At 41.2% G+C, this 24,744-nt stretch overlaps 1 protein-coding gene across 6 annotated transcripts in view; it reads right to left on the bottom strand.

Moving 5' to 3' along the window:
* Positions 1 to 545: 545 nt before the first annotated feature.
* The window catches only part of HIBCH (3-hydroxyisobutyryl-CoA hydrolase), an 80,040-nt gene continuing 55,841 nt past the window's right edge, over positions 546 to 24,744 (bottom strand). For all 6 annotated transcript variants that reach the window (XM_061612891.1, XM_061612893.1, XM_061612895.1 and 3 more), the window contains 7 exons: positions 22,701 to 22,846; positions 21,903 to 21,989; positions 19,826 to 19,884; positions 17,356 to 17,437; positions 7,619 to 7,738; positions 5,079 to 5,112; positions 546 to 819 (listed from right to left, as the gene is read on the bottom strand). In XM_061612891.1, the coding sequence (XP_061468875.1) occupies positions 701 to 819; positions 5,079 to 5,112; positions 7,619 to 7,738; positions 17,356 to 17,437; positions 19,826 to 19,884; positions 21,903 to 21,989; positions 22,701 to 22,846 (647 nt within the window). In that variant the 3' untranslated portion in view covers positions 546 to 700. The remainder of the gene's footprint in view (positions 820 to 5,078; positions 5,113 to 7,618; positions 7,739 to 17,355; positions 17,438 to 19,825; positions 19,885 to 21,902; positions 21,990 to 22,700; positions 22,847 to 24,744) is intronic.

Here is a 24,744-nt window from a genome sequence, read left to right as displayed (position 1 = left end):
CCTATAAAGCCTTATGTGGTTCAGGACCTCAATCTCAAGGACTGCCTCTTCCCATATACCCATAGGTATTCATGGATCTTGCATGTACAGCCCACTCAGATACAAATCAACTCCTGACTCATCAGGAAAAAGCAGTCAGATGTGGCCAAGACAGAGTAGCTACACAGCACACTCTTTTGGTCCACTACTCAATTCTTTGGGATCACAGCTCAACAGCACGGAACAGTCAATAGCAGCTCATCCCTCTGGCTTGATTAACTTTCTATGCACTGTGGTGAACAAAGTAATTGCCATTATTTTAACCTCATTTTATCTTGTAAGCCATCCTGTAATATGTTACAGGATAGCATATAAATAGCATGAACATAAATAAATATGCAGACAGCATTTAGTTGAACCAAGATTATATGAATCTTTATATGAATTAATCTTGTTTATTTAGATGGAGAAGTAAAAATGCAAAAACACAGGTGGTAAAGCTCTAGGATGGCAATCAGGTTAACACCTGATTGGCACTGCCCCAACAATTCCCTCAAACCCAATGCTTAACTCCAAAAACTAAGTGCACTTTATTACATAACAGCAACAAACATTTCACTCAATGCCAGTTACCCCATAGATGCCGAATTCACAATTATTCATTAGTCGTGTTAAACAAAAACTAGAATTAAAACAGATTTAGGCTGGCAGTAATCCAAATCTATTGTAACTTGAGATCACCACTTCCAAGAGACTTAAAGCACAAGTCCAAACATTCATCTGTTATTTCTTCTAGAGCTGCTGGCTTCCACTTTGGGGACTGGTCTTTGTCAATAATCACTACCAGGGAAAACAAAAAAATGAAACATTCAACAGTAATTTTGACAGCCCGCACTGCATGCATCACAACTTTGAACTTATGTCATGCAAAGTGCCAGACCAGGTGATCATAATGGTTCCCCCCTTTCCCCCCAAGAGCCAGAAATTTTGCTTATATTATTTGTTTTTCAAAAACCTGCTATGCTTTATGGGCATTAATATCCCTCTTTCTGTTCTATGAGATTGCCCATGTCTCCTCCAAGGCCCAAGAATCCGTGCTGATTTTTGTTCTGTTTTTTTTGAAAGGAAGTCAAACAAGACTACAGAGGCCTCTTAGTTATGACATTTGCCACAGGAAAAGCAGAAAGACTTTCCCCTAAAATGTAGAATGTCACAAAGGATTCACTGGAGAAGGCTTTTTACCCTTCTTGAGCTACAGGAGGCAGCAACTATGGTTTTCAATAGGCGGAGAAAGAAGAATCTTCTATCCAACACAAAGTAGGAGGGCCAACCAGTGTACAGCACACATAGTCATAATAGGGTATTGCATTACCATCCTGGGAATGGGGAACCCGTCACCCTCTGGAAGCTGTTGGTCTACAACTCCCTTCAGCCCCAACCAGCTAGACCAATGGGCAAGGATTATAAGAGTTGCACTCCAGCAACATCTGGAGGGCCACAGGTTTCCCAGCCCTACTCTATCCTTACAAATTAATGGATAACTAGATTGCAAGAGTTTAAGATTCCCCTCCTGTCAATCACAATGACATCAAGTGACCCATTTCTTTTGCCCATGTAGTTTGAAATCAACCCTGGTCAGCAGTGTCTATGAACTCTGCTTTTTGCTGAGCCACGTCTTTACCTGCCCCACACCTGGCATTACATCTAACATCAGGTGTAGGGCAGGTAGGTGTGGCTTGGCCAAAAGGGCTTTGCAGACCAAATGGGGAATCCTGACAGGCCTAATTAGGCCCATGGGCTGAAGGTTCACTGTTGCTGTATTAATGTATTTTCAAATCAACCAACAAGGTTACATTAAGCAAGCTTTATTGCGAGGGGGTGGGTTTTATTAGCTAGACAATCTTCAGCATGAGCATACTGGGCATAATAAGGTTAGAAATTTTATTGTTCTAGTGACAGTTTGAGAGTTACAGCTGACACCGTCACCCTCAGTTTGGTAGTATTCAACCTTTACGTCAAAAAGAAGCTATTCAAATAGGTAATACATTATCTACAGCTGCTCTGAATGTTTATTTCTCAGTCAGCACTTCATGCAGCTATGTAGATCGGCATGATGAGTAATCTGGTTCTGCCCTCTGTCTGACTCCTAGATGGCTTTAATAATCTTGCGTGTTAACAATGAGAATCACAAATATTGGTATTCCTGTCTGCTTTGAATGAGGGCTCCAGCTTCCATCAACAGCTCTGTCATCACTACTTGCATTTTTCCCCAAGAGGGATAAGAAACAAGTATCTCCCTGTCATAATGGATAACACAATGAAGTACATAACAAATAGTTTGAAAAGCATAGGAACTGTATTATAAACACTTTCATTATGAATCCTATAATTTGCTTGCAAATTTCTACCTTAGATAAGCTGATCGATCAATGTTTCTCAATCAAGGAGAACAAAAGAAGTCTCAAATAAAATTTGAAATGGAACATATCCTGTACCAGAATCTTAATTTGTAAATATGCCCCATTTTCCCATCTCAGGCGATATCAGCATTGATGTGTGTTATGTCTGACCATCATCAATATCCGTCCCACAACAGAATGCTGAGCCACAGCTACTACAGGAAAGGCTACATCCTTCATTTACAGTGAAAGATGCAGCTCTGTGGTGATTATGGCAGATGGTGGACAAATACTATGGCTCCCAAAGGGCACATTTATTAACAGGTTAACAAAAAAAGGCACATAATTAAAAGCAAATGCACATCCATATTCCAAGCAAGGCTCTCAATTTAATTTACAAGGAGAACATTTTATTTATATAAATTATACAACCACAAGAGTGGCTGTATACTATAGTCAGCATGGATTTTTCACATTCTGCAATGTGAATTTTTTTAAACTGTAGAAGATGAAGGTCAGAGTATGGGGCAAAATCAGTAATAGGATTACAGGTATTCTGTAAATATTGCTGATTTTTAATTAATTTCAACAAATTATGACAATTCAGACAGAAAAAAGTCCAAAAGGGGTGTTTTTTCTCTCTCTTTACAATTTGAACTCTCAATTCTCTCTGATTGTTTTGTGTATCGCCATGAAAATTTAGAGAGTTGTTAAGCAAGCATTGCTGAGTACAGGAATATAAGTTTTGTAAGGTTTTGTTTTGAAATGAGTTTATGGGAAGCATCAGAATGGCATGGGGGTATTTTCAGTTTAACATTGCAAAATGCAAAAATCCATGATGGCTATAGTATACAGCCACTCTCGTGGCTGTATAATTATCATCATCATCATCATCTAAATCAGCTCAGTTTCAGGCAAGTCACATCCTATACTATACAATACACATAATGTATTCACAAGTACAGCAAGATAGGATAAAAGCCAGTTTGAACTTGTGAGAACATTCTGAGGCTGCTATTATAAAGCTTCTGTGAAAACATATTTTTTTACCTGAGGCACTCTTGTGATCTGTGTACAGCAGGAGTGGAGAGCCTATGACCCTCCAGATCAGGAGCTGACACACCACACAACCAAGCACACACCACAACCTATTCTATTGGCTATAAGAGAATGCTTCTTTTAAGTCTAATTTCACGGGGGGGGGCAGGAAAGGCCTCTGTAGGCAAATATATGCCCAAGGTATCACATTGGCAACCCCTGATCTACATGTTGCTGGACTACAACTCCCATCATCACTCACCATTGGCAGTGCTCCTGAGTACACTATCATTGAGGGGGCATAGGTTCTCCAGCCCTGGTGTGCATGGTTCATCTTATGATAAAATCTGAGGATGGGGGGTTTATTTCAAGAGCCATGAAGAGTTAATTAAAGGAAATTAATTAGCTCTTCTTTCTCAGAATAACTGTCCATGTAAAACACTTGTATATGCAATTCTGTCTGGTACAATTAGTAACTATTTTAACAATTAGTATTATTATCATTAAAAAGTTAAACAGTACCTCAGATAGGTAGAGGTCACTGGATATTCACATTGCACAACTATCCTTGAGAAACTTGTGTGACTCAAGACTGTTCACTCAAATTGCACTGGGACTTTATATACATGCAATGCCTGAAACAATCCTAATATTCCTGGATTGTGTGCCCTAGCAGTTCAATAAAATAGCTGCCACCTCATTTTTAAAATAAGGCCCAAAGGCATTTGATTGAGGCCTCTAAACAGGTCAAGCCAAATCAATGACAAGGTTGGTATTAGCATTCACATCTCAGTGGCCTGTTTGCTGCTGCTTTCCAGTCTCATCGGCCTTGCAGTAGCCAAGTGGTTCTGGCACAAGAGCGCTTTATTGTGCCCTTTCTCTTTCATATGAAAAAAATGCCCTGAAATACAGTATTCAGGTGACAGCAAAATACAATTCCTGTGCTACCGATGTTGAGCCCTGATAACTGTTACCTTCTATTTTTTCAGTCTGTTAAATCAAAACAGGAATGAAGAACTCCCAGTAGTCCTTGTCACTGGCCTATGATGCAGTACTGAGAGTTGCGTGAAAGCAATTGCCTCTGCTGGCATCTTGGCAAGTTTGAACTTTTGACTCTTCAAAATATTCTCCAGAGTTCACTAGTTTATTAGAAGGAGGCAATAATGAGGGACAGATCTCTAACTCAATTTCTGTCTTCAATCTTAAGTAATAATGGGTCTATATTATCTGCAACTGACCTGCATCCCACAGTAACATTCAGGATGACTAACACACACAAACATTGTGTGCTGCAACTGTAGCTAATGATGCAAGGAAAACATTAAAGAAGTGAGAGTACGATGGCTGCAGTCCATCAAAAATACAGGTTATAAGGCAAATGAATTACTATCCACAAAGCAAGGCTTCAGATATCCAGAAGCCCAATAACCTTGGCATCTTAAACAGGCCTGGTGACTGGCACTTGGGTAGCTGCAGAGGTCAGGAAACAGGGTTCTCCTATCTGGTTTCTAAGTTTTGCAAACATTCTGCACCCATACTGCAAAGGTTTGTGGTACTACAAATCAGTCAAATAGGCTGTTGCTATTTTATCAATGGTAATACAGAAGCAAAACAATTACTAGAGCAAACCCACTAGTTAAGTTGAAATGACCTCCATTTTACCTGCTCGGACACCTTCATAGAAGTCATGGCCTCGCTGGAAGATAAAAGAACTCATTGTAATACAATTCCCTAGCACACTTTGAGAAACAAACTCATCCTGTATTTTGTTCGTAAGGCAAACTTTAACCAGTCCAGTCAATATTAGATCTGGTTGAGATAGCACAATCTGTATAAGTCAAATTTCAACATGGTGTTTTTATTTGTCATTATCACACACAGTTGGATCTTCTATTCGCTCCAGGAATAAATCTCCTGAATCCAATGATAAAATCTTCCAAATATGCTTGGAAGGTCTGCATGGTGCTTTTGTGTAACTCCAAGTGGAACAAAACCTGGAGGGTCTACTGCTGTAGACTAACTAGCATTTTACAGTACTGGTCAAAGAAAAATGTTTCATTCTGTGAGAGTGTCTGAGCTTAATAAAACTGATAGTATGCCGTCTGCTAGACTGAATGTTTACACGTTTTGGTCTCCTCTTTTTAAAGTGACATTTATGCAAGAAATGAAGTTTTTACAATTACTGCCATTTACACCCTAATCCAACTCTAGTTGTATATTAAAACAGTATTTACACATGACTAGTTACATATGAACATTCAACCACACATTCATCAAAAGCAATGCACCATGGATAGACAACCCTGGATACTATCCTGCTGCACAACCAAATTACATCTGCAATTCTTGATCCTGCATCCATGAAATGGATCTCCTTTGAATCAAGGCATTTTAATTGTTTGCCCATACCCAATTCTCTTTTTTTAAATAAATAAATAAATAAATAATGTGAAGACATGTTTGACACAATGCCTTGTGATCTCAGTACAATCACAAATTACCTTAATGCAATTAAAACCATGGGCTGAGCCCCTAAACCTTTACAGTCTACATAGAAGCACCACGACAAGTCAGGGTAAAACTTTGAAAATAGCAGTTCTTGCTGGAATGCTACCAAGGATTATGATTTGTCTAAACAGCTGGAAAACCCAATCACCAATGCTGCATCATCATTTAGAACAGTTTAAAAAAACTCTTCACCACAACTGACTACAAATATGACAACAGGCACTAATCATTCTATTCTGAACGCGGTTATGTGTAACATCTAGACTGGTTCAGAACCTCAGCTTACTTTTTTTGCTTTGCTGTTTCTCTCAGTATGTATCCAACACACCCCATGCATCTCTAAATGGGACTGCCTTTGAAGAGTGTTTGGAAAGTGCAGCTGGTGCAATATGCAGCAGCCAGACTGATATCTGGAATGTGTTTTATGGTTTAGGATCAGGGTATCTGAAATCATGATCATACAGGCCTGCCCAAAATTTATGATACTCATCAGAGGCCCTGCTACAAGTCACAAGCTAGGTTGGTGGGTGCCCAAGACAGCCTTTTTCTGTGCTTGTGGAACGCCTTCCCTAGGCAGATGTGGTTGGCCCTAGCTTTAGCAAGACTATAAAAAAAAGGTTTGTTTCGCCTGTTTTCATGAGTTTTAAATTCTGCTCTCCAATTTTGTTTTAAAAATAGTTTTGTTCTGTTTTAACTGGTATTTTTATCAGTATTGTAGTTTTATATTTTTATACTGTTTATTGCCTTGGGGAACAGAAAGGCAATTTAAAAATACTTTCAACAAATAAGGCTGCAATCCAGTACACACTTACCTGGGAGTAAGTCCCACTGAACCCAATAGAGCTTACTTCTGAGTAAACATGTATTGGATTGCAGCCTAAATCTCTTATTAATGCATTCCAGCCAACACAGGGGACAGATGGCTTCACAACCATTTTATTATTCCCTATATGCTTCTCACACATGGAGACATTATATATGCAGAATTACCCGGGGGGGGCATTCCAGGGGTATCAAGAAAAGGGGTTGTAGGGGGGTACGGAGACAGGGCTAGGAAACTGGTGGGGAAACAGTGTAGGAGCTACTAGCAGGGTCACAGCTTATCTACACAAACGTGTTTGTGGAAGAAATGAGACAATTCCCTCCAATTAAGAACAAATATTTGTTGGCAACAAATACATCTCCTTTGGAGAAGGGGTGAGGGAGAGAGGTGTACCATCCTCCATAATCTAAATCTCATTTCCCCCTCTTCTTGAAGACTTTTTTTATAAAATAGTCCTCTGATCTTCAGCTAGTTTTTTTTTCTAAATCCCCTTTACTGCTCAGTGCCATGGATGCAAAATGCATTTGGGAAACAAAATAAAATATGAACTGCAGCGCGCCACCTCCCCACATCAGCTTTAAGCAAACACCATTTGGTTCTGTATACAACAGTATTATGCAGCTCGTCGGAAAATTATATCCCATGTTAGTGTCACTCAGAGGAGACTTATTCAAATCAATAGGCTTAAGGGCATTGAATTCAATGGCCTACTCTGAGTATGACTAAGGTTGGGTATTACCCAGACTCTCTGCATCAGGACAAACTGGAAGCACTTTTTCTGAATCAGGAAGTTGGACGATTGGCTCTAACTACTGATATAGTTAATACATCACACAGGGCTCAAAAGGCACCAACATGCAAGTCACCTTACCATGCACGCTTGGCTCAGCCTGTACTCCATGGTGAGCACATCTTGCAGGCTTAGGGAAGCTCCTTCTCTAAGCTGCCTGAAGGTCATCTTTAAAGACGTTGGAGACATTTTAGTAATTGTCTGTGGAAAAAGTTAAAACATTTCTTGTGTGAAATTTCCATTTCTAGAGAGGAAGAGCTGTGTATAACAAGTACCCAAACCAAACAAGACTGTCCTGCACAACAACAGTAAAGGGACACATCCTAGTAAGATAATGGAAGTTCATTAGAATGTCCTTTCAAAATATCTAACTGGAATAAATCCAAACATTTGTGTTCATGAAAAGCGTACATTTCCCAACCTCCCAAAAGTTAAGAGCAGCGAAACAGCTTCTGAAGAACAACACTGCCATCTTTGTATTTCTCAAAGGCTTCTAAGGGTTCTCATATCCTCAAGCTCTTTTTTTCTCTTCCTACAAACACTGTAACTCCTCTCATGCCCTTAGGGTCAGAACATAGAACCAATTCTGGATAAAGCTGTGCCCTCTTCACGCCACAAGAGTGCCATTTCACAGGAAGTTCCACAAAACAGCCATCTGTCGGGTATGCCCTAGGTTAGATTCCTGTATTGTGCAGGGGGCTGGACTTGATGGCCTAATAGGCCCCTTCCAGCTCTACTATTCTGTGATTCTAAAATACACAGCAGAAGTAGAGAATCCTTTCTGGCCATTGAGCCAGATTATTATCTCCCTATTCCAGGTGGGCCAAATTTGACATCAGGTGATGCTGCACTTTGAAGCCTGAAATGTCAGGACTTCAAAGCACATGGCTTCTTTGAAAGCCCTTTGCAAGGCTGCTTGCAAAGAGCTTTCAAGCAGCCTTGCGCTGCTCCTTTAAGCCCCCATGGCTTGTTCAAGGACAAGGAAGCTTCTCCCTCCCAGTACTTCTCTTTGAAGCAGGTTCATGCTGCTCTCTGAAAAATCGGAGCAAAGGAGCAGCGTTTGGCTGTATGAAAGCCCTTTGCAAGCAGCTTCACCTTGGTCCTTTAAACCTCTGGTTTTCAGTTATTGAAAAGGAGCAGCATGAAGCGGCTTCCAAGATCAGCACTGGGAGGGAGAAGCAGTTTCCACTGAATAGAAACTGCTTCCCCTTCCCAGGGTGGGGGACAACGTGCCTTGCTGCAACTAAGGAGCAGTCACTTTAAGCTCCTGATTGTTCCTTTGAAGCCCCGGTCCTACCCGCAGCACACCCGATGTCATATATGAAGTCAGGTGCAGGGTGTAGATGTGGCTTCCCCCAAATGGCCTGGCAGGCCAAGTGTGGCCCATGGGCTGGAGGTTCCCCACTCCTAAGATACAGCAAGCCTGACCTGCTAGTTAATAGACCTTAGGGATCATGCTGTTTTACATACATGAGAGGAGTACTAGGCATTTTCCATTAGTTGTGCAGTGTTCACATTTAACATGCTCTGCCTGAACTTTGAACTATACACAAACACCAGAAGGACCCAAAATTATGAAAATACGCTATACTGTATTCAAGAACCATATATGTAAGGGAATAAACAATGATGCAAATAGGATAATAATCAATACACCCATGAAGGAACACCAGTTATGAATTCAACTTTCAACTAAACAGCTACAGCATGTTCTGAAATCAGATTACAGACAGAAAGCTTAAGGATGTCTCATATCTCCTTTAAAAGGGCTGGATACATCATCAAAAGCCATAGTGCTATTGAAATAATTACTAAGTTGTGAAGCCCTATAAGCACTTAGGGAAAAAAAGCCTTCCAGAAATATTAAAGCCTAGATCCAGAATACTGCACAATTAGTTCTGCAATTCAAAGGGGAAAAGGTTCCTTGGGCACACAGAAATAGTTCTTTGGATTTCTGCCTGTGTGTCATCAATTATTTACTACTTTCTACAAGCAGGCAACACGGCCAGCACATCTAACCATTTTTGGGTGACAAAGCCTACTCCGTTTCCCCACTTGCTATGAAAACATGTACATCATTAATCATAACAGCTAAATAACAGTTATACATTATTATTTGTGAGAGGAGAAAAAACATGAAGTTGTGTATATGTGGTTAAAATTCTGCAGAAAGAGAGATATTGTCTTCAGCTGGTGAACCTCATTTCTGGGGATGAGCAAAGGAACATTCTGGAAGTAGGATGTTCCCTTCCTTGGGACCAGAATGTAGAAAGTTGAAATTGGCCTCACCCAAAGGAGGGGGCTCTCTACCCTCGCTCTGGAACAGCAAAAGCTTGGAACATGGACCTTTTAATGGAAAAGTATAAGCAGAACAAGACTCCCATCCAGGAACCCACAGACAAATGGGATTTTAAAAGAGTGGAGACAGAAAGTTTCCTTGCTAATACTCAGAAAAGAGATTTACCAGTTAAAACAGCATCTCTCTAGATAGGGGCAGAGCTGATGACCGAAAAGCCCTCTGGAGAACTCTACAACCTAAGCAGCATTGGACAATGACCAAGATTCACTCTTGAATGCTCAGTGAAGGAATGAACATTTGGCCAGGCAACAAATCCTTTCTATAGGAAAATGACCTCAAATGCTATGAAAGCATTAGACCTTCAACAGCATGGGCAGGAATTGCACTAGGAACTCTTTTACCTTATACTAGATAAGCCACACTAATAGACTTCTTAACTGAGTTGGCCAGCATAGCTTTAAGAAACGTTTGCCCTCTAAGGATCCTGGCTTATAGAAACAAAATGGACTCACTGCACACAATGAGGGATGGGCTCTATTTGACATTCCCCTCACAGAGGACAGGAGTTAGAGATGTGCCTTGGAGACAAAACTGGGCTTTTCCTCCCAGCCTTTGTCTCTATTGCAACTCCCCAATTCCCCGGTTACACTAAGGAGGGAAGAGAATAACTAAGAGAAGGTAACTGGAATTTGATCAGAACCAAGAAGTGAAGTGCTGCACACGCTTACTTCTTAGACGAGCCAGGACAGAGTTGGGGGACAGGGATTCTCCTCTCTTGGGTAAGGTAAACTTAAAGCTTCCTGTCTTCTAATACCAATGGTGGGCATTTCCTCCTTTTGGAATGTCCCTCTCCTCATATCCAAAAATACGCATGCTTGTTCTTCTAGAATGTAAGTATCAAAAAAACCCTGGAAATATCTGACTGGATGACAACATTCAGCATTGCAAGAGATACTTTGCTGGCAAAATAGGAGTAAGCAGATGGTGAGATTCACATACTGTTGTTGTTTTCAATGAGGATATTAAACTCCTAACCCACAGGGGCAAATGGTAGATTTCCAACTATCAATATCAACAGTGTTTCTGGCTCCACTTCACTCAGAGCTCTCCCTCTCTCCAGACGGCAGCTGATAAAAACAGTGACCCATTTTGCCTGGGTCCTGACATCTGCTAACTCCTGCAAGCACTAGCAGGACAGTTTTATGCCTCTGGTTTTGTATACACAAATCACCACCAGCTTGCTTTAGCAGACACAAGGAAAGGACAAACTTTGGTCTGGAAAAAAACAAATCCTAGTTAACAAAATATGCCTTCAACCTCTCTTTAATGTTCCAGTTGTTTTCTAACAATGAATTCCCAAAATCATTGATGAGGCACATTTATGTTACCTTCATGACTCAAAGCATTATTAATTACAAAGCAGGAATCTCTAAACATAGATAGCATCTTAAGTTTCCTTGCTGTACCAAGCAGTAACTCGAGGTAGCTGCAAACTTATCCTAATCACTGGCCAGAGTTAACTTGCTAGAGAGGTTAGCAGAAACAGAAGCCTACATATAATGTGGGATGGAGGGAGTTGGCCGCAACATGAGAATGCAATGGATACATAAAGCCTTGAGAATCTTAAGAGATGCTGGCAAAGTTCACCAGGCTCAGGCCGGCAAAGAACTTCAAGCATTCTACAATGCTTGCCTCAAGACCAGAGCTCTCTAATTCACCAAGTCAGAGAAGAATTCCCAGTTTACACCCACCCCTCAAGTTCCAAAACACCTGGTGGAGGACAAAGCCTCTAACTCTCTCTACTGAAATCACTGGAGACATTGTTTCATTGCTTACCCTTAGGACAAGAGGGTCTCCAGCAGGGCTTCTCCTGCCCTGTGCCCAGCAACAGTTTTCCTAGCTGCAGTCCTTCAAAGCAGCTCTTATGCCAGGGTCAAGGAACCTGTGGCCCCAGACATTGTTGGACTCCAACTCCCATCAGCCTTAGCCAGCATGGCCAATAGTCACCCTGCCCTTCACTAATGGAGGTTGCAGCCTCCATAGTTTTGAATAGGGATTACTTTGAAAGGCTACAGCCAAGAAACTGCCAGCAAATTGGTTCAGAAATTAGCCTAGGGTCAGTCCAGATACTTTCACCAGGGGGTAGTTGCTGCACTATTTTGAAAAAAATCCAAATATATATATGTAATTCCTATCCATATTGAGACACCACTTAGAACTGGAACCTATAGGAATGACCCCCCTAGCCATTTCCCATTTTCAGAGAGGAAATCGGGTGCCTCATTTCCAAGCCAATCTGACATTAAGTCTGGGGAAGTTCACCCATCTTTAGTCTTTAAAATGTTACATATTAGGATGTAACATCCATGCTACTTTCCAGAGGAAGACATCCCTAATGAAGTAATAAGTCTGAAAACATCCAGTATGTAGAATCCCCAAAAGGCTCAAATTGGTGGGGCCTAAGAAGAGCCATGAAGAAGAAAAATGCTGAAAAAGAAATGCCAAAAGAATATTGATGGTGGGTACAATGTAGAAAAATGAATCACTGAGCCTTTCTATAAATAGATATATTATTGCAAGAGGAGGGGGCAATCAGGACTAACAAAATGAATAGAGAATGGATGAAGAGAATTGATCAGTCAACAGGACAAAAGGAAGACAGGAGGCTACCAAGAGGGAATGCATCTCTCAAGTCAGATTAGCCTGCCCCCTATAGCACTGTGCTGGTAGATACATCCGGATTTCTGCTGGGTGGGCTTGAATTCTGGCAAGAAACAGCACACAACATTACAAACACTCAAAACACTCAAGCGGGACTCTCTCTGAAAATTCAGGGTGCTAAGCATTCTCCAGACATGCAGGAACATCAGTTCACAACACTGAGTGCTTTGTAAAAGTGCATTTCCCACTTCTCCTCTCATTGAGGAAAGAAGCATCAGGATTAATGACAGATAAACAGCTGCGCTTTCAAGGGAGGGCTGGAACTGAAGTTGCCCCAGATTAAGGGATCCTCCTTGAAAATGACAGCTTTAATAATCAACCGTTTCTCCTGTTTACGGTGTTTATTAATTTAAAGATGAAAGACAGGAAACTCCTGGTACAAATCTAAGATAAATAAATAAGGTCTAGCTTGAAGCAAACTAAACTATCACCCGCTCACGGATAAGCAAATGCTTCTGAAGGAAATATGACTATGGAAAACATGAAAGCCTCTAAACGGGAAAATTCTTGCAAGCTTACTCAGTAACAATCCCATGCTGTCTTCCAGCCACTCACTTTTGTCCTCACTTAAAGTAAAAAGCTTTACATTTTCCAATCCAAAATATTTACAGTGACATTTTTTTTAACAGACAACTGAATTCAAGTCTGAAGTGACAAAACAAAGAATGTGTTAGTAGCTACTGAGGAGCCTTTAATAATAATAATAGTAGTAGAAGTAATGATGATGATGCCTGGCTAATGGCAAGCTATACTACATTTTACCCACTTGCCCCACAGAGGCTACTTATAAACTCACTGCACAGCAACTTCAATTACACTGGGCACCTTCCATGCCATGGGATAAATTATCAAATCCCTTGTGGGGTGTGTTCTAAAAGTCTCATCTACATCTGTCTAGAATGTTGGGAATGAACACATATCTGCTCTTACACCACAGCAAAGAGCAGCACCCAATTTAAGGTGGCATTCTAAATAATCCGTAACAGAGCAGGCCTATTTAATGTCTACTCAAAGCTAAGTCACTTTGAATTCCATGGGACTTACTCTCAGGTAAGTAGGTATAGGATTGCTGTCTAAGCAGAGAAAGAAAAGATCCCAACTCTGCTTAACTCTTATGTACAAAATCCATTTTTTATAACAACGCCAGAGCTGTATCTGCTAACTCCTGTTGTAACACACACAACCAAGCATTGTAAGAATTATTATTTTCAACAGCGATTATAATTTCTGAAAACATGGAGAAGTACCATATACACAAAAGAAATCTCGATGCTACCTCGCCAGTGGTATTAACTCCTGTGTGAGTATGTCTACAAACAGTGCCTTCAATTTATTTCAGCTGCACATTCTTTATTTATTAGATATCTATCCCACACTTCCTCCCAGTAGGAGCCCAGGGAGACTAGTGGAAGAGTTATTATAACACTTGGCCTATTGAAATGAAACAATTCATGGGATGGCTTTCAACACTTTTTATTCTTGTGCCTATGTATCACCAGAGCTTTGACTAAGCAAGGGGTTCCCAAACTGTGCTCCATGGGTGTCATTCAGGTAGTCCGCGGCTTGTCTGTAAAAATTAAAAATCATGCAGCATCTGGCACAACACATTAGAATTGCTACAACAGGCAGAAAAATCATTACGTGATCCACCAAGAGCCCCAGCAATTTTTAAATAGTTCATTGGGGGGAAGGGCAAGTTTGGGAACCACCGGACAAAGCCATATCCATTCAATATAGCCTAAGCAATCTTTATAATAATTCCAAGGAAGTTCAACACTGTGCTTCATTCGAGTCAGTTTTTAAAGGTCTTTATGTTCGACACGTTCTGAAATGGGATGCCATGCAGATGGCGTATTTCCACACACAGCAGACTTACACACATTGTGCAGTATTCAACTAAAGAAATTCACTAGTAGAAGTACTAGTGCTAATATAATGGGACTTCTCCCCCTCTCCTCAGCCAACCTGTTCTGGCAGGAAAGGGGAACCCTCAGAACAGATCTAGGGAACGCGCAGGGGGAAGAGACAGGAAGAACGTTCCATTATGCAAGGAAAAATTATTTTCATAGCAGAATGATTTGCTTAGTGCTATGTTAAATACAACCCATGGCTCATGATCCAGCCAGCTATACTTGTGTGAATGTCCTTAAATTAGTCACTTTACTTATTTACCTTACAAACAATACTGTACTTTTATAAAAAAAAAAGTTCTTTTTTTGCCCACACTTCATCTAGCTTTTACTGCAAAGGCATAGAGAAATGGAGATATTCCTTTGTTATAGTTATCAGTGCCAACTACCCTGGGGAGGAATTGCATTATTATGTCAAGCATCAAATATTTACACGCTCTTTGATTGCATAAAACTGGTTGTTTTGACTAACAATTCCATGCCCATGTGCACAAATGTGGGAGCAGGGGGCAGGGGAGAGAGAGAGAAAACTTTTTGCAGGCTTTTTTATTTTTCAGTAGAGGGCAGCAGGAAGGAGATGGTTCTTAAGGATCTCTAGTCCCAGCACCTATGTTTCTGCAAAGCCACAAGCGCTGCCTGTATCACTTCCTTTTCCTAAAAACAGAGGATAAGGAACAGCAGGGTACTGATTAGATTAAATTAAATGAACAGTAAACAGGACTTGGGCTTATAAATTGCATGGCTTTGTCAAGACGTGGATTTAAACGTATAGGAGCATCTTCTAAAGCCAGTCAGAATACAACTTTCATTTTGTATTTGCACTGACTATACCAATCAGATCCAATCTCAAGCCTTTCCTATATTAAAGAAAGACTTATTTAGAACCAAAGATAAAGTTGTTAGATCAATGTGTCAGTTAATTGAAGACTAAATCAAAGTGAACCTCTCTAAGCTACACAGGGAGGCTAAAACTAACTTGTTTCGGTAGTATTGTTTACAATAAGACACGTCATAATTCAAATAAATTATTTCAGGAGGACACACACATATATATAGGAAAACACAGCCCGGCCCCATCCATCAGGACTAAAGGACCACTGGGAGATGGTGGTCCCTACCTCCCAGGAAGAACAACATGACAAGGGGAAGACCAGCCTGGCCCCGCCCAAAAGCCAGAGATGAAGCCGCTGCAGGGAGCTTCCTTCTTCCTCTGTGCCAAAAAGAACACTCTGCTCCAAGTGCCACTTGCCCTGACACTGCAGAAGTATGGAGAAGGGCCCCCAGGGCCCCTCAACAGCCAGTGGACTAATGGCTGCTATGTGTCATGCGCATACATACAGAGTTTTCTGTTTGTTCTGTTATTAATTGCTTTGTTCTGTTGTGAGCTGCCTTAAGGATCAAAAGGTAGGGTATAAATCTTCAAAACAGAGCAATAAAAAAATAAATCTTAGTAAAGTCTAGGAATTTTCTTATCTGCAACTGCAGTGTAAAACAAGTGAAGGCATGGGTGGAAGAACAAGAATAAGCAGGCAGCCACAGCAAGTTAATTATTGCCTAATCTATACTGTGATATAACTTGTGGGACACACAGAACAGTACTACTTGGGGCAGGCAGGGGACAAGTATTCATCTGCTTGATCTCCATTATTTCACAACAGAAAAACTATCCAGCTGTGCCCCTCTACACATGAACAAATGCTTGAACGTAGTCAATTTTTACGATACTTAAGTACCATAGTTTTAAAAGGTGACGACGACTGTTTTTTTCTCCCAACACACCAAGTCTTTATCCAGCAGCGCTTTTGCACCTGCTGCCGTCTGCTGCATGATCCAAGACAAACCGCAATTTTACACCTCTGCTGGATCAAAGAGCTTTCCTTAACAGGAAATCTTTGGGATTCAACTCACTGTGAATAACTAAACAAAAGTAAGATTAGCTATGTGCTTTGGACAGAAGCCCTATTGGGTGTCCAAGCTCCTCTTGCATAAACAAACATGCAAAGACAAGCACGGGGCATGCTGTAAGGCCCCGCCCTCTCCAGTTTAGAGTCCTCCAAATGTTTGGGGGCGAAGGCCTAAAGTGGAAAGTCTCCTCTACTTGCAATTTAGAATCCTGATGATGCATTTGTTTATACATGATATTTATTAGATTGAACACCCAAGTAGGGCTAGTGTATTTTTACAAAATGGTACTTAAAAGTCTACATGTACCTACATGTACAATTGTGAGTATGACCAAATCAACAAGGGAAACCCCATTTAAAAAAATCAGAAAAGCTGTGATGTTTGAGAAATGCAAGTCTAAGATGTGGGGGGCACAGAACTACTTAACACAGTTATTTGGTTCTCACAGCCAGTGAACTTAACAGAACTCAGGGTACCATTTAGAGAACAAGTGGTGATCCTGGGTTTAGTTAAAGAAGAAACGCCCTTAGGGTTTTGTTTTAATTGAGTCTGTCAGGTAGGCTCCCTTTTTTTTTTTTTTGAGAGAGAGAGAGAGAGAGAGAGAGAGAAAGAAAGAAAGAAAGAAAGAAATAATCTGAGAGATGGGATTGTGTGTCTGACAATGTGTGGGCAATGTTCCACGTGCATAATGGGGCTTCCCCTTCCTCTCTCCTCCCTGTGCGTATCTCAAAATCTGCTCTAGAGGGCCCCCAAACATCTGGAGCAGATTTTCCAGGTGTGTGGGGGGGAGGGCTGCAGATGACAGGCGAGGAGGGAGAAGTTTTTGCACAAGTGGAAGTTTATTTGCAGAATGGCAGCACTGGATACAACCCACAGTGGTTTGCCCAGTGCCACACTCAGTCACCTTGTCAGCGGTGTGGCAGGCTTAAAAATGATACTTGAGGCATGCAGCCCTAAAATAGGGTAAAAATCTAATACGTTACCTCCAGCTGCTTAAGTGCAAAAGGAGAGCCATCCTTTTTCAGTTTTTGAATGATTTCTTCTATGCTGTTTGCTGAAAATAGACTGAAATAGAAAACGTGATAAACATCAGTCAAGAGGAGAAATGTTTGAGAGTGAAAACGTCTAGCGTTGTTTTTTGGAATACTATATTCCTAAGCTTGGGCAACAAGATGTATACTTATGTACATATTTATAATACTTTGCGATTGAATGTTGTATGTGTACTCCAAGGACATAGAACATATGTACCATTAACTATTTATATGCTAAAATAACTACACCAAATAAAATGTGATGGTTTTGACTCTCTCAAGAAAAAGTCCCCAACAAGGTTTTCCAAATTGAAGAGAGACTTCAAAAGAGATTAAACCACAGTCCTTAAATGTTAGTGCCAACATATCTGCCAAAGAGGTCACCATAATGTAGGAAGTGATGCTCTGTCCTGTTCTCACCGGACTTCTTAAGGAGGCGAGAAGACTCCCCAGCAGAAACACAAGTGAGGGCAGCTGAAGGGCAGTACCCAGGATCAGTCCAAAGGCAGAATACCAGAGTCTGTCTCAAAACCAAGGGGGTCAGAGCACTCTGGGATCAGAAGCCAAGCAGTCTGTAAGCAATGGAACTAAGGGGCAAGGCAAGAGACAGGTCTGGGGTCCACAGGCAATCTTTAGATGGGCGAGGCACAGAGCTGTGTATAGACGTTGTTCCAGCAGCCCTTCCAGCCTAGCACTGGGTTTTTTATGCTGGAGATTCTGAACACAACCCAAACCTCAGCTGATTCCCACTGATCACCTGCAGCCAGACCTTTGCTCCTGAGCAGTCTGGGCCTGTAGTTGGTCACTCCTCCAGATGGGCCAGGTCTCCATCTGGCATCGGAGACGACACCTCTCCCTTGGGCTCAGGGGCTATTCCGCCTCAATGTCAGAGGCTGAACTTGCCCCAGGTGCAGGCGGCCCATCCTGGACCTCGTCATTGGACTCTGGCCCCTCACCCTCAGATGGAACCAGAGCCAGGGCTGGGTCCAAGACTGGTGCCTCCTAGTTTTTCTCCAGTGAGGACTCCTCTGATAAGGACTTCTCTGGCTAGGACCTGACATACGCCTCATCCTACCTGGGCATCAGTGATTAACATAGTCAAAGTGGTATTCAGATACTGGTGTGTGTGTGCTTTTTTAAAAAAAATCTTCACAGGCATCCAGATTTTTATATATGCCAGTTATTATTTACACAAGCAATAGTTACTACAATGACAGATCATCCCTTGCTGTTCACTAATCATTAAAAAGATTGTTGGAGCACCTGCCTTATTCCAGCATTTTTCTGGCAAGCCCAGTTCAACAAACCAATACATTTAAGCAATTTAGCCACTACACTTTTCTATACTCTTCTGAAAAAGTCTATTTTAAAACAAAGTTTTGTGTACAGGGAAAGGCTGTAGTTGAGTAGTAGAACACACGCTTTGCATGCAAAAGGCCCCAGGTTCAATCCCCAGCATCTCCAGTTGCTTTGGAAGAGACTCCCTGTCTGAAACCCTGGACAGTTGCTGCCAGTCAGTATAGACACTGTGTACTGGGCTAGATGGACCAATGATCTGACTCATTACAGGGGTGCTTCCTGTGTTCCTATTGCAGTGTACTATAGGACATTTAGCGAAAAAGGTATGAACAATGATAGAATTAAAGACCTATACATGGTAGCAGCAGGTTCACACTCAAAGTGGGGCAGGATGTTATCCCACTTTTTTTCAGGCAGAAATAATTGAATAATGCCACTTCCTCCTTCTCCCATTTCAGACACTGAATGCAGGTCAGTCAGAACTGTGTGTGAACAGGGAAGGGTGTGTTATGCAGTTTAAAATGCATGTACATGGGGGCCCTGAATCCTCTTTTCTTTCCTAAGCTTCTCACCCACGGGCTCTTCCTCCGTTAGCTGAGTTCAGCTGGAAGAAAAACAACCAGGGGGAAAACAATCTGCAGAAGGAAAGTAGAAGGCAAGGGGAGAATTAAGCATACAAGGAGGCCAGGGTTCAAATCCCCAGTCATCCATGAAGCTCACTGAGTGACCTTGGGCCAGTCACTGCCTCTCAACTTAACCTAACTCACAGGGTCATTGTGAGGAATTAAATGGAGAGGGAGAGAACCATGGAGCTCCTTGGAAAAAAGGCGGGATATAAATACAATAAAAAATAAAATACACATCCCACCCCTACAGCCCTTTTGGTAGTGCCCCCACTATATGCATGATGGCAATGGGCCTGTATATAAAGACACTGCATTTATTGCCATTATGTGAAATTTGGTTCCCAGCGTGAAGCCACAATTATTTAGACACCAAAATCAACAAAGCAGGTCTATGAGATAAATATTTTTGCTAGCATCTTAAAACATATCATAACAAAAAGGTTTACTGAACCCAATCCACAGCTCCCGCTAAACATGAATAAATGACAAAATACCCGTTAATCTTGTCCATGTGTCCACCAAGGATGAAGTCTTTTTCTTGATCAAGTTTGCACTATTACAAAAAACATAAAGCAACACCTTTCAAAAATACAAAAAAGGAACTATTTGCTATGCTCTCTTTTAAAAAAATGCAAGAAGTGGAGTATTCTTTTCAATTCTCTCTTCAAGCTGCTTTTCTAAAATTATAGCTAACCTGTTTTTGTTTTTCAAATGCGTTAGCTATGCTTCTGATTCTGCACAGGGCTCCCAGTGGTCTCCCATCCAATTTATGATCAAGCCTGTACTGTGTATGCTTCAGTGCTGCATCATCAGGTGCTCCAAGACCACTCAATGGGGCCCAGTATCCACATCAAAATAATGCAAGGTCTTCTTTGAAACACAGAGTCCATGATTCCAGCATCCTTTTTAAATAAGTGATGAAACATAAGCAGAGTCCTTTGTGCTTTTAAAAAGAAGCCTCACACACAATCTAGCTACATTTTGACAATTAAAAGAAACCTTATCTACTCTTAGAAAAAGCTTATCTGCGCTTATACAGTATGTAGTATATGATCAGCACACAAAAGACGGCCAGATATAAAGAGCGACAGGGCTGGGAGTATCTGAGGCTGTAACACTGCTAAAGCTAAGCAGGGGCCAACCTGATCAGCCGCTTGGATGGGAGATCACTGGCAGCCTCATGTAACTAAAGAAATATAACACACACATATGGGCACATGCATACACATATACACACTTTTTAAAACAACGGCTCCTGTCCCTTTAAAAGTTCTGGAGTTTGGCAAATGTAGCTGGGCAAGTTGGGGTCAGAAAACCTGCAAACAAGAGAAGCGTCCCCCAGTGGCACCCCCCCCCCCAGTGGTGATAAGCTGCACCTGCTCAAATTCCTCTTCCTAAGAATGAAAGGTTCAGAGGCCAGGCCCTCGTTTGCATCCATCCAGCCTGCAAATTAACCTCCCCTTATCTATCTGCACCAAGACGCAGCAGTACTGGAACTATATTTATACACACTTCGATTGAAAGGAATGTCAATGGTGTAACTAGTATTGACTATTCACTGCCAACAGAGAGGCCCTGCGTGATGTGAAGCATTTGAATTGTAACACATGACAAATGCCTTGAACCTGCAAGCACTGCAGGGGCCAAGGTTAAGCTTCAAACATGTGTTTTGGTTACAACAGCATCAGCTGTGGATCAGAAGCTACTGCCTGTCATTTGTATTCTGGTGGCTCCCTGTGCACAGCTTCCACCCCATTAACTCTCAGCTTGCACATCACTGTTCTCTCTCTTGTGCTCTGCATTGCTGAAAATTGACTACAATGGAGGCAAATTCATTCTGTTAATATTCCCATTGACTGCTGATTAAAGAAGCTTGGCATACAAAACTGTAGCCATATTGGACAAAGAGTAATGAATTTTTCATGGGTCCAGCTTCTTCCAGGCGAGCAATGTTTCCAGCAATACAGAGCTGAAAGTTGCCCTTCATTATTTTCCATCTAAGAAAGCATTCTGTGAAACCCAAAAGGCTGCATGCTTTACATCAATTAATCAGAAGATTAGTATCTTATGGTGCAATCTTATCAATGTCTACTCATTAGTAAGCCCTATTTACTTCCAAGGGGCTTTCTCCCAGGGTGCATACGATTGCAGCCACACACATTTTAACTGATGATATGGAAAGCAAAAATATGCATAAAATGTCCCATATAAGAACTCCAAAGAAGCTAAACAGCAAATAATTTTGACACCAACATTTTTTGGAACACTATCAACTCCCCCTACCTCCCCCTCCAAAAATATGCTCAGTGCTCATACATTTAGAGCTGCATCAGCTGATAAAATGTCAAAAAAGAAGTGTTTTTGTGATTAGCAACAATCAGGGGAAAAACTGCAAGGAGAATAGGACAGAAGTAGATATAGTTTATGATCAATTTTCAAACCTTATTTTATAGCATGGCGCTGAGGTGCTTGGGAAAAAATTGGCAATGTGGGCAAGACTTAAGGGACTTAGTTTCCTGCATAAAGGTTCTCCATTACAAAGTTGCCCATTATTGTTAGCTATCCATTTACCTTGTTATGATACGAGTCCAGCACATCTGCAACATTTTCCTTAGAAGGGGACTTTAATTCTGTTAAATCTTTTTCTAGGGCAGCCATCTGAAATAAAAATACCCAAAGAGTTGTAAAAACAATTGCCAAATGCAGTATTTCACAGGACACTGATATCATGTCAGTATTTTCCCTCACGAATTCTTAACATTCAATTCCCAAGTGACAACCAATGGGGGAAAAAACTTAAGCTAGGATCTTCCTTTTCCCACCTCTGTCAGCAAAAGTGAAGAAGGCATGCTTCATACACCCACAAAAATGAGATCAAAAGACTTAACTACACTGGCCATGTGGAGAGGATCATCTCTCTAATCAATCAACAAGCCAACATATGAACAAGCTGACAGCAGCAAACAACCTCTTTTCTATTAACTATAGCTTCCTGTCCAAACTGGGAAACTACAATTAACAGCTTCAGAACAAACCAGGATATTTAAAAAGGAAGAACTCTCATGAAGGCTACAGAACTCTAGGCCTCAGTCCAGCATGGAGAAAGATGTGCTTAAATCCACTGAAATCAATAGGTTTAAGTGTGCCTAACTCCATGCTGCAGCGTAGCCTGGAAATTTATTTTGAGAGCCAGGATAACTCTAGGAAGATTTGCAGGGAAAAGGAAAAGTTGTTGTCCTTATCAGGAAGTGAAAAGATGAGGGCTAAGAAGACCGTGCACGCACACGCGCACGCACACACACACACACAGAGGCCTCAATGTTCTATTGCAATTATAGCATGGCCAGGTACCTGCTCAGACAGATTTACCTTCTCTGCTTCTACGTAGTGAGTTGCAATTCCCGCTTTCTGCACATCTTTTCCTTTCAACCTGAATCCAGTCAGGGCAAGAAAGTATCCCAACTTCCCTGACAGCCTTGGCAAGAAGTAGCCTCCACCTACGTCAGGGAAAAGACCTGCAATTAAAGAAAACAAAACATTATGAAGATGGACAACAATTCCTCTGAATTCCTCTGAAAAATTTACTGCTCCTTTTTGTAGTTTCCCTACCTTCTCTAGACCTTGTAGGTGGCCCCTTTTGCCTTTAATTAAGACCTCTGTCTGCTTTTCTCATCTTCCACTAAAGCACAGCACACCATTAACGCTCACTCATTTTGTTTATAAACTCTGAAGTCACAGCCTGCCAATTTCAATGACCACATGGTTAGATTCTGCAAAGAGGAGAATTTGATGTTCTCCCTTATCTTGAGGAGCTCATGGGCATTATTATGAGTGCACAAACATTAATAGAGGTGATGCAAAATGCAGTTTGCCACAAAGGAACTGAAAGACACTTTCCTCAATTTCTGCATTCACTTTGATGGACTTTTATAAGCTATGTGTTTAGTCATTTCTCCAATATTAAGGTTGAACTTAACTTTCATCTAGTATTGGCAATGTGATTTTTTTTACTTGTTTAATAAGGTGAACAGTTCTCAGAAACCAAAACAACCATGAGCAATATTTTGCAGACTGAATATCGATTTTAAAAGCTCCATGTTGTTATGCGCCTTCAAGTCGATTACAATTTATGCTTAAAACTTACTTACTTTATTAAGAATTGCAGGGCCATAGGCCAACACAAGTGCATAAAACAGGTACAGTAAAATTTATATAGATTTAAAGCAAAATGTTAAAACAGACAACGAATCCCTAACTATTACATGAATACAACCCATCTATTTCATAAGACGGATTATAATTAGCTCGAAGTTTTCGCGCAGCAATTGCGAACAAGGATACATTGTAGGTCACCTCCAAATTGGAGTCAGACAATAGGAAGGTTATTTTGTCCTCTACTGAATTAAGCAAGTAGGTATCTGTCCATTTCCAAAGGAATCTGGATCTGGGATTTTTATAGATTGGACAGTAAAACATTACGTGAGGAAGGTCCTCCGCCATATTAGAGCCACAAATACAGAACCTTTGATCCTTGGGGATTCCAGAGATCCGGCCCTCTCTATCGGCGTTAGGGAGAGAGAAAAAACGTAGAGCAGTAAAAGCCTGTCTAAGTGCGAGAGGGAGGGGATGTATAAGGTATAAGGAACATTGGTAGTCAAACTTAAACCTCCAAAACCAAGGGGCAACCTTAGAGTTGATTAAAGCTAGTCTGTCTAAATTCATAGAGTGGAGAAAGACAACCTCACGGAGCCAGTTGTTATTTGGAATTGAGGTAAATTCCTGTAGAGAGATATGATATCTATGTATCAGATCATCTAATTTACAACCCCATAAATTGAAGGAAAAGGGGTGATCGAGACAGAGTTTTAGGATTTCCCTGCCTTGGAGTGCATAGGTAGATCTAAAGAATTTCATGAGGGTAAGATAAATGTGCACACAGCGGGGGGAGGCCTGTCTCTGCCCGTAGCATTGCTGCTGATGTACCCGGAGGAAGGGACAATAAGCGCCTAAGAAAGTTGTTTTGGATAGACTCTAGGAAGGTTATATTCCTATTGTCCCATCCCCAAACGGAGACTCCGTACATTATCTGTGGGAGCACCTTAGCTTTAAAGATTTTTAAGGCTGGAAGGATCTGATTACCGCCTGTAGACCGATAACATTTTAGAATAGCACCCACTGTTTTTGCCGCTAATGATTTAATATATTGAAGATGGCATTTCCACGAGAGAGTATCCGAGAAGTATACTCCCAAATATTTATACTCTCGGGACTGCTCTATCTGATGATCTGCCATATGCCAACGGTGGCCTTCAAATCTCTTCCCAAAGACTAAGCCTTTCGTTTTATCGTAATTTATTTTCAGCTTTTCTCCAATACAAAAGGACTGTAGGTTTCTCAGCAGCTTCCGTAGTCC

This window comes from Rhineura floridana, chromosome 2 (genome assembly GCF_030035675.1).
Source record: "Rhineura floridana isolate rRhiFlo1 chromosome 2, rRhiFlo1.hap2, whole genome shotgun sequence".
Classification (NCBI taxonomy): domain Eukaryota; kingdom Metazoa; phylum Chordata; class Lepidosauria; order Squamata; family Rhineuridae; genus Rhineura; species Rhineura floridana.
Note: the sequence above shows the minus strand (reverse complement) of the source record. Positions and strands in the feature narration are given on the sequence as shown.